Here is a 10,280-nt window from a genome sequence, read left to right on the forward strand (position 1 = left end):
TGAAACAGAAAAACAAACTTTAGAGATTTTTTTTAAAGGACTTCATTTTACAGGCTTCTGTAGATGAAAAAACAGAGACAAAAGCCAAACGTTGTTTGACTGAAAGGAGAAACAAATAACTCAGTTACCAGATGTTTGGTGTTTACTGTGGTCGATATCTTTGTAAATCTATTTTTGTTCATTAAAGGGATCATGCTTCCTCCTCCAGTCATAACAACTGTATAATTCTAGAGTCACTAGCAGAAAATATAGGAAGTAATACTGAGTCACTTATCACAAGTGAAGGCCATTTAGTTTCTTTCGCTATAATTTCCTTTATCACCAATCTACAAAAGATTTTGGAGGATTTTAAAAAGATTAAGTCAGGATTTTTCATCTTGCCCTTCTTGGAGTATAGCGCACGAGTGTCAGATACGTAAAACAAACACCCCTAAGTGTTGACCCTTTTTCCGAATTTCCCTGTTTGGCAGCAGTTTTTTGGATCTTGGGGCATCTGTGGATTGAACCTGTTTCGGTCCATTTTGATGCTTGACAGTGGGATCATAGCGGTGAGTTTAGAGGTTTGCAGGCTTGGAGCAATGCACTGGGCCCCGTCATTGTCCTCAAAACATTAGCTATTGTGTAGTGTTTTCGAAATGGCGCTGGTCTGTTTTGGTGGGTTGCAAATATCAAGGTAAAAATCCAGGATCCACGGTTTCACAGCAGAACATGGTGTTCACAGCAGTGGTTTAATTGTTGGGTTATCCCAATGTTTGGCTAACTACTGTGCATACATATCCAGAAAAGAATATATAAAGGAGTATCTATTTTTTTTACCGCCTGTTTGACCTTATTCTTTTGGTATCCTCTTAAATTCACTGAAAAACAGATTCATTTGACACAGATTACATTGTGTTCTAATGCTTTTATTTTGAAACAACTATTTTGAAAATTCTAAAAAGCTTCACGTTACCTTCCGGTTTAGGCAATCGTGTTTCTAGCAACGTAGGTAGGCGCAGACTAACCTTAATGTGCCGTTTTTTTGTTAAAATAAACCTTTCAGATGGATATACTTAAAGCTGAGATCGAAAGAAAGAGGAAACTCATTGAAGAAAAAAATCTTGTTGACGTAAGTATCCGACGAAGTTGCTTGTTATTGTTAGCTTGGCTACGTTGCTAACACGTCGTTTAACCAAGCTAGTTAAGTATTTCTAGAATGAGCGTTTTTCATCCATATCGATAGCTTTATCTATAAAGTACTGAACTCCATCTGTCGTAGAATATAAAGCTAACTTTAGGATTAAGCTAAACACAGAGCTGTAGTTTACGGATTGTAATTGCTGCTACGTAACAGAACATTAACTTTATAGCATCACGATTTAAGCAGAAATTTTGGTATTTATACCGTTTAAACTCATCCTAACACATAATTTTTTAATGCAAACATAAGTAAGCTAGGGAGAGCTAGGGGCACCTGGCAGTTCATTAGGTACACCTAGCTCAAATTCATCTCAAACTCATGCTATTACTGCATAGCTTCTGCATTAACGTCCTACCTATACCACTGTACCAATTATACCCCCGCCAATCACCACCACCACCACAACCACCACCTATTCATATATGATATTGATATAATATGATAGCATAAATTCCTTTTACCTGCTTCTTTTTCTTTGTAGGACTCCAAAAAATTCTTTAAAAGGGCTGAGCTCTCACAGAAGGAAAGAGAAGATTACTTCAGAAGATGCGGATACAAGGTTCATGTCAACATCACTCTGCTTCTCACTCTCTCGATTTTCCTGAGACACTCAAACTTTTTTAATTCACTGTCTGGCTTGGTTAGTGTGACACAAAAATAACAAGTAAACCTTCTGCCAGCAAAAAGATAAGGACAGGTGTTGATGCTCAGGTGTACAACAGTGTCTGTATTTGTGTTTACTGTGGTGTTTTTCCCCAATTTGCCTCTGCTGCCTGCATCTGTAGGTTCAGAGAGAGACTCCTGAGAGCCAGGTATGGCATTGCACAGTGAAAGTAGCCAACGGGATGCATGATAAAAGGATAAAACACACTGTGTCCTAAACGCTCATGCTTCCTAGGCATCCTTTCTGGAAGTTCTTACTGAAATTTGTTGGGATGAAAACAGAAAAGACGTAGCAGAGGGCACATTTTCTGGTTGTTAGGCAAGGCAAGTTTATTTATATAGCACAATTCAACAACAAGGTGATTCAAAGTGCTTTACAGAGACATTAAAAAATAAAAACAAATAAAAAGCATGATTTAAAATTGATTAAAAAAACAGTAGATAAAATCAGAACAGTAGATAAAATCAGTAGTTAAAATGTAAGTTTTGAAATTTAAGCTTAAAAGTGTGGATTTGGTGTTTTATTCAAATGTAGCTGAGAATAGGCTGCAATGTTACAAATAACCACACGAGCACTGGATATTTTGGTACAGGATGCCTGGACTCACCTAGTAGTAACTTAGTGTATAATAATTGGATATCAGCTTTACACAAATGGAAATATTCACCAGCTCACTTCTGCTGGTTAGATTTAGACTTTTCAAGGTGATTTTAAAATTTTAGTCAATAACATGAAAGCATTTTAAAGCTTGATGTAAACTCACCTACATTATGTGCGTGCTAAACTGTGTCATTTCCAAATTATCAGCATAGTTTAAATGTCATTTAAATGAAATACTTATATGTGCCACAGTCATTATCATAGCTTTGCCTTATGCGAGGCTAGTTACGTATTACAGCCACTTGTCAGAAAGCAAAGGAACACGGAAAGGAAGCTTCAAAGCAAAAGTGGGACACTGCCACGGTGTTGATTTCAGCATGGGATAATGTACTGAAATGAAAAAGTGTTTTTGTTATCAAGCTCTGCTTCTTATTTTTGCAGATAATTTGTGACATAAGCTTTTAATATTTAAGCAAATTATGGTGTGCAACTTGTTTGCCGTGACATTTTAACAGCTGCTCAGTGGCAGATTGTATTTATGTTATACTTTGTGCAGAGCTTAAAAACCTGGCTCATTAAGCCATTCTCTTTGTACACGGGCAGCGTACTATGTTTTATTTAAAGCGAGAAAGAGCTGTTGTTTGCTGAGAAGGCTTTTTGTCACCATTTGCTGGTTGTTCTTTTAGATTGTGCTTTTTAAACCACAATCTAAGAGTGCTGGCATGCATGTGCCTTTTAAAGCATGATTTGGGTATATTTTGAGTTTCTTTGTGCAAAGAATGCAGAGTATCTTTTTCCTGTGTTTAGGCCTGATGGGTGATTTAGACTTCTGTGGGAAATCTACCTTGTTATTTACATTGTAACCAAAAACCCTTGTTAACCCTATGCCGTAACCTTGCATGTAATCTGATGTAACTACACAGCAGGGCAACACAGCCCACAACGGCTAGGGTTAACAAGGGTTTTCAGTTGCGTTGTAAGTTAGAATTTAGATTTCCCGCAGAATCCTAAATCACACATAAGATGTTACAGCCACTAAAGTTATCATGTTGATGTAGTATTTGTTATATGCTTTCTTTTTTGGTAACTTATTGTGTTACTTGTCTTTCTTGAAGAGTTGCAGGTAAGGGAGTGGTGTGAATGTTTGCCGTTCTGTTTATTTTGTTGATGCTTTTTTGTCTCTTTGGTCATGACGTCTCAGCTCATGAAGACATTGCAGATGCTTTTTCCCCCTCATTTCTTTTGTAGTAGTTTTATTTGTCATTTGGCCAAGAAACATTAGATTAAGTTGAGATCCTCCAAATTGCCTTCATGTTCTTCCAATAATAATGCTGGTGTATTTCTGTTCCCTCAATATTGTCCATAAGATTGAGAAGACAGAGGAAGATGAGCCATCCACTTCAACTAATCCAGTCTTGGAACTGGAGCTCACAGAAGAGAAGCTCCCAATGACACTTTCACGACAGGAGGTGAGTCAGTATAAAACATCAGCACTTTCTTTTCATTCATTTTCCTTTAAATGTCATAACATTTCTTTTGCTTACCACCAAGTGAATAAATATTTCGTTTGCATTACTGTGTTTGTGTAGGTTATTCGACGACTTAGAGAACGAGGGGAACCGATCCGATTGTTTGGCGAGTCCGATTATGATGCCTTCCAGAGGCTCCGGAAAATTGAGATTCTGGCCCCAGAAGTAAACAAGGTAGGATTGAGTGTTAACTGGATTTTGGAAAAAAACATGCAGTTGAAATTCACATTCATTCCATCTACTCTGGAAAATTGCATGACACTTTTAAATGTTCTTGATTGTATTTAGAAGAGATTGAATTTATTTTAGTGTCAGAATGCTGATTGACACTCATAATATTTGCTGCTTTAACTGTGCCAAGGGCTTGAGGAATGATCTGAAAGCCGCCATGGACAAGATTGACCAGCAGTACCTGAATGAGATTGTTGGAGGAACAGAGTCAGGAGAATTGGACACACAGCATGACCTAAAAGTGCACGAAGAAAACACCACAATAGAAGAACTTGAGGTACAGTGCAATGTCCAAGAAAAAAGAATGAATCTCCAGTGATTAAATAGCTTTTCTTTTTGTCAGATCAATTTTTGGACACAGTTTGTTTTGTTTTCAGTCATTTTATGTTTGTGGGTGGTGTTTTTGTGTTAGTAATGAAATTATCCCCCTAGGCTCTTGGAAAAACTCTTGGAACAGGTGATGATGATGGCGACCAGGATGTTATTGCTAAATTTTTGAGGGTAAGAATTTCATGCTTGACCTTTTGATCTAAAGTTTTTATTAATTTACACAAAATGTTTTGGTTTTTTAGATGGTGAAAAACAGGAGCTTTTCTCTCATTTCACTGTGTATCTATTACTTAACTCTAGGGGAGGTCTATATCAATAGGAAAAGTTGTAAAACTAAAGTTAAAATTCCATAAATCTATACCCTCCACAATTTCCAAAGCTTTCCAGTGGGGCTAATTGGTGTCTTTTTTGGGGCCGATTCTGGCCCCTGGGCCTTACGTTTGACACCCCTAGTTTACAGGGAGCTCTTGGGTAAATATTTATAATAATTAAAAAATATGATACTACTATACCTGCTGCTGTTTATATGTTTACATAGTTTTAAAAGTTTAACCTTTTGCACCATTATCAAAAGAAGAATTCATTATGAGTTTTTTTTTTATATTTATTTCTTTTATTTGTTCTTTTTCAAATGGGTCAAATAATGGATATTTGTCTAGCGTTGGTTACCACTGCATTTCTTGGAAACATTTTCCTGTTGTTGGACTCTAGTTTCTTCTTGGCGTTTGGGCCAAAGATCTGAACAGCAGAGAGGACCACGTGAAGCGCAGCGTTCAGGGCAAGCTGGCCAGTGCGACACACTCGCAGACCGAGTCTTACCTCAAGCCTCTCTTCAGGAAGCTCAGGAAGAAGGTAACTTTTGTGGCTAGAGCAAAACAAACTATAGTGCATGGTTCTTTCATGTGTGGATTTACTTTTCATCATTATCTTTTACAGAATTTACAAGCTGACATCAAAGAGTCAATCACAGACATCATAAAATTCATGTTGGAGAGAGAATACGTCAAGGTATGATAATATCATGTAGCCCCTGTTGTTATTTTTCCATCCATTATAAACTTTCCTAAATGTCTTTCAGGCAAATGATGCATATCTACAGATGGCCATTGGTAATGCCCCTTGGCCAATTGGTGTGACTATGGTGGGAATCCACGCCCGTACAGGACGAGAAAAGATCTTCTCCAAGCACGTGGCCCATGTTCTTAATGACGAGACGCAGAGAAAATACATTCAGGTTAGACCCAGAGTTATACACACTTATGTTTTTATGCTAAGCTGTTGCTGAGACAGACACGAACAGCTTTAGATATCACGACTGAGTAGTTATTCCTATTTTACTTTTTGAAGTCCTCCACCTGGGGCGCATGTGCAGCGTGTGTAATTGGTGCAGTATAATGTAAGTGTAAATTCCTCACTGACGAGTCAGCGCTTTGGAAATTTACATTACCCTGACCCATGCGGACTCACAGATATGGAAATGTAATCAAGGCTTCAGAGTGTTTTCACATCTATAATTTGTTTTGTCTGATCTGATTCAGTTGATGAATTTTTTCATACGGTTTGATTTTAGCTGCGTCTGGGGCATGGGCAACAAAAGTACAGGAAGAACGTGCTGCGTTCTGGAGTAGTTGGCCTTTGGTTGATTTTACAGCTAGTTGCTAGAGTTAATGCACTCTGCCCATGTACGGTGCTATGCCACATTCCAGAATACAAAGCGTACCTGGTTACGGCAAAAGCGTTTAGCTCAAACTTGCACTGTAGGCCTTGTAATTAGGTCAGGTATATTTTTTTTGTAACCGAGTCCAATCGTTGTGTTCACATCTGCACAAAAGAACCACACCCAGTGAGAAAGCGAATCTTAATTTGATTCAAGCAAACCAAATAGTACTGGTGGGAAAACACCCTTAGACTTTAAAGATTACAACTTGAAACGTTTTTTAAAGAATTTTTTAAAGATTTTTTTTAAAGATTTTTAAAATGTTCATATGGTTTTACACGCAGTCATGTGTGTCCTCTTGATTTCGGTGGTGTTTTTATGTAAACCAAAAAAACTGTGACCAAAACATATTTCTATGGAAAACAAAATTTACTCCTGTCCTTCAGGCGACTTTTAAAATCGTTATTAGGTTGGCGTTTGTTTTCAGGACAGCGTCCCGCATTTAAGTCTATAAGAGTTAATACAATCGAATTACCACTGCATGTTTAAGACAGTGTGTATTCGTGGACGTTGTGAACATGCTCCTTGCAATTATGCAGTGTGTTTACATTATTTGGTGGTTATTAACAAATTGGCATTAGAATTCTGTCCCATGAGGAAAACATTATTGTAACATTATTGTAAAGACCCTACTTAAACTTACCCTTAAGTAGGGTCTTTACCTTACAACAGCGGTCCCCAACCTTTTTTGCGCCACGGACCGATTTATGCCCGACAATATTTTCACGGACCGGCCTTTAAGGTGTCGCGGATAAATACAACAAAATAGGTACCGAAAACAAAAGATTTATTCATAACACACGTGAAAAGACCCAGGAAAACTGAGTTAACGATAAAAACGATAACAAAATAACGCTGAAAAACGATAAAAACCCTGAAAACCATACATTTCACACCCGAGCCTCAACTCTCGCGGCCCGGTACCAAACGACTCACGGACCGGTACCGGTCCGAGGCCCGGGGGTTGGGGACCGCTGCCTTACAACATAAAGCTCCTTGAGGCAACCATTGTTGTGATTTGGCGCTGTGTAAATAACATTGAATAGAAACTGATTTTTAACAATATGTAATCATTTTCATTATAGTTGTGCATCCCCAAAAACTCTGTAAAAACTTAATATTCTAGGTTATATTCATATTTATTAAGGCTTACATTGTTTATTTGGCTACTTTAGGGAAAAAGGGAAAACAATATTTCTAGGCAATTTAGGAAATGAGCTCCTTGGCATCCCCAAGCATAATGATATAACCTAATTCTTGTCTTAAAGATGGTTTCAGCTGAACCTAAAAGTGGGATGTAGCCTGAAGTCTCCGTTTTTAAACACTTTTCACTCAAACTTTAATTTCCTTGATTGATTTTTTCCCTTTCTCTACAGGGACTAAAGAGGCTAATGACCATCTGCCAGAAACACTTCTCTACTGATCCATCAAAGTGTGTGGAGTACAATGCTCTTTAACTCGTTATTTAAGCCTGCCTGATCCGTTGTATCACAGTTCAAAGTTGGATTTTTTTTCTTCCTTTTTTCTTTTTTTGTACCTTTTGAATTTTGGTTGTGGCATAATCTTCTTTAGTAAGGGATTACTCTGGAAAAGATGTCTAAATTAAAGAAGACTGGGTTCAGTAAGCCTGTTTATGTACAGTCAATATTATGCCAACTTGTAAGAGTAAAAAAACCAACATTTTGTATTTCAACTCTTTTGTCCCAGTAGACTTGTCGTCCTTCCTTGCAAACATACTGGGAAAATCTAGAAAGTTACTGTGGCAGAGAGCATAAATTTATTTGGATGCTTTTAATTTTAATATAGACTTCTAAGTCTTAACATCAACAAATGCTTTTCATGCTATGACAGTGTAAGTTTAATTACACCTGAGGCTTCATGCAGACTGTTTTCTGTGTACTTTCTTTAAGAACACAATAAAAGTGATCATCGTGTCATTAAAATATTTTTTCGTATTTTGTTTTTTTTGAACACCATACATCGAAACTATTTTTTAAATAAAGTGTAAAGTATTAATTTCCCCTTTTAAATGAGTCAAGATTTGTTTTCTCATAACCTTAGCTGCAAAATTCACATAATAAGCCAGTGATTTCTTAAATGATCTCAAATGAAGTACTCTCACCATAGCATGCTTCAGTATGTTCTTTATTGCTCATGTTTTTAAGAATTTACTGGCAATATTCTTGTAAGATATAAATACATAATTTAAGAAATCATTGGCCTGTTATGTGAATGGCTAAACTGCAATCCCCTAAGCATTATTTGTTGAAAACTAGATTTGCACAATGATTGCTGATTAAAAACCCTCTGCTATTTTTTTTATTTTTTTAAGACGCTAACAGCCAGCGTCATAATTCTGACCTTATTAAACAGAGTAACCATGGTGATATGATGTGCTCCTTGTTGTGATAGCGCGTTCTCAGCTGCCTGAACCCACGTCACTACAGTTTCAGGCTGTCAAATCCAACCACGTCACTGGAGACCCAGCTGGGCAGGTTGACAGTTGGCAGTGCAAATACCGTGAACTAGTGCTGGATTTTCCTCTGAACTTTCTCCCAGGATCCACGTCTAATTCAGCGGAAAGAAGACTGTCTCCTTTCAGCAGTTACAGTGGGGAAGTATTTGAAGTCGAGAAATAACATCATGTGAAGTAACCCATCCTGTGAGGCTTTAATCTTTTAGTCCTTGGGATGAAGTTAGGCTAAATATTTTGGCTTTTTTCCCAGTCCATCACTGTCAGCAGTGATGTTTGCCAAGGCCTTGTAATGGTGAATGATGGTCAGGAGGAAAGTATTTAATTCAGTGTAAAAAACAAAACAAAGAAACGTCATTGTATCCTATAATACCTGGGGGTTTCTGTTAGGTGTCGACTGGAAAAATAAAATTAATATTCAAAATTAAATAAAGCCAGGTTGTTTAATTGCTCAGGTTTAGACCGGAATGCTAACTACATCAGACCAACAGCAGGCCACGCTGTGCGGTAATGATCAGATGGCCTTACACAGGCAAATGTCAAATTGATAAGTCCAAAGCGGATCCTGGCACAGTGGGCAAGAAGGGCAACATGGCTAAGAAACACCATCACTGTGGAGGAAACTGTGCAGCAAAGCAGAGGATATTTGAATTAAACAACTATATTTGTATATATCAGTTCACTCTCAGCTGAAATAATTACTAAATTGTTTAACCAATGACGGAAACACGCTAGGTTTATAGCCACAACTTGTTTTTCCCAACACTGATGAATTATACATCAGAAGAACTGTTTCTTTGACACGCTCTGCGAAAAGCTCTTTGTCTAATTAAAACACAAACATCCGATTCATGTTAAGTCATTGTCTCTGTCTCTTGATCATCCTCTTCATTTCACTCCAACTTGTCCAAAACATTCAAATGTGAAAGACGACTACAAATTAATAGCTGGCCCCATCCCATTCTCTTGGCAGTGAGCCTGAAGGGAGGCGCTGATTTAATACTGCCTGAACTCCCAGATAATAATGAGGGTTTGTATTCATTATGTGAGGGTGCAACTTGTTTTCTGTCTAATGACCTGCAGATCCACGGGCAGGCCCTTTGCTGGCTGTAAGATGTGGGAAAACCTGATGAAAATTTGCTCTCTGTGCTCCTTTTTGCTCAGGCGAAAGACTGCTGTGGGACCCATGAAAGAGACAATCAAAACACATTACAAATTCTAGGATTTGTGAAAGGATTATCTCCAGCTACAGAATGTAGAAATTAAGGCTAAATGTTGCTCTGATGTTTGGTTGTTTTCCAATTTATTATTTCAAGCTAAACGGTGCCAAAAATAGCTAAAGGTTATTCTTAGATTTGGCAAGATTTGTTTTTTGCATTGAGTTAGTTCCAGAAAGTGGTCATCAGTCATTAAAGATGATTTCAGCTCAACACTTTATTTTTGGTGACCATTCATTTTCCTGGAAAAGCCCCTTCTGTGTAATGCCACTTTGTAGGTTTGAACTGTAATTAGAGCTTCATTCCTCTTTTCATCTGAACTAGCTGGACTGTATGATC

General features: G+C 37.6%; 1 protein-coding gene across 2 annotated transcripts; it reads left to right on the forward strand.

The window, feature by feature from the left end:
• Window positions 1-952: 952 nt before the first annotated feature.
• Window positions 953-8,196, forward strand: prpf18 (PRP18 pre-mRNA processing factor 18 homolog (yeast)). Of its 2 annotated transcripts, XM_063479851.1 has the most exons (11): window positions 953-1,108; window positions 1,662-1,739; window positions 1,966-1,992; window positions 3,812-3,913; window positions 4,034-4,147; window positions 4,335-4,481; window positions 4,637-4,705; window positions 5,246-5,386; window positions 5,471-5,542; window positions 5,613-5,768; window positions 7,628-8,196. In XM_063479851.1, exons 1-11 carry the CDS (start codon window positions 1,043-1,045, stop codon window positions 7,706-7,708), a joined length of 1,053 nt encoding a protein of 350 aa, XP_063335921.1. In that variant the 5' UTR covers window positions 953-1,042; the 3' UTR covers window positions 7,709-8,196. The 2 variants fall into 2 exon arrangements, with proteins under 2 accessions (XP_063335921.1, XP_063335922.1); XM_063479852.1 differs by lacking the exon at window positions 1,966-1,992.
• Window positions 8,197-10,280: the final 2,084 nt, after the last annotated feature.

The sequence above is a fragment of the Pelmatolapia mariae genome, linkage group LG7 (assembly GCF_036321145.2).
Source record: "Pelmatolapia mariae isolate MD_Pm_ZW linkage group LG7, Pm_UMD_F_2, whole genome shotgun sequence".
Lineage (NCBI taxonomy): Eukaryota > Metazoa > Chordata > Actinopteri > Cichliformes > Cichlidae > Pelmatolapia > Pelmatolapia mariae.

What these genes read in the sequence shown, in the direction of transcription:
- prpf18 (XM_063479851.1), top strand. Translation starts at nt 1,043, where the DNA reads ATGGATATACTTAAAGCTGAGATCGAAAGAAAGAGGAAACTCATTGAA. An exon ending in CCACAATAGAAGAACTTGAG is followed by an intron (nt 4,482 to 4,636) that starts GTACAGTGCAAT and finishes TTATCCCCCTAG; the next exon opens with GCTCTTGGAAAAACTCTTGG. An exon ending in TTATTGCTAAATTTTTGAGG is followed by an intron (nt 4,706 to 5,245) that starts GTAAGAATTTCA and finishes GTTGGACTCTAG; the next exon opens with TTTCTTCTTGGCGTTTGGGC.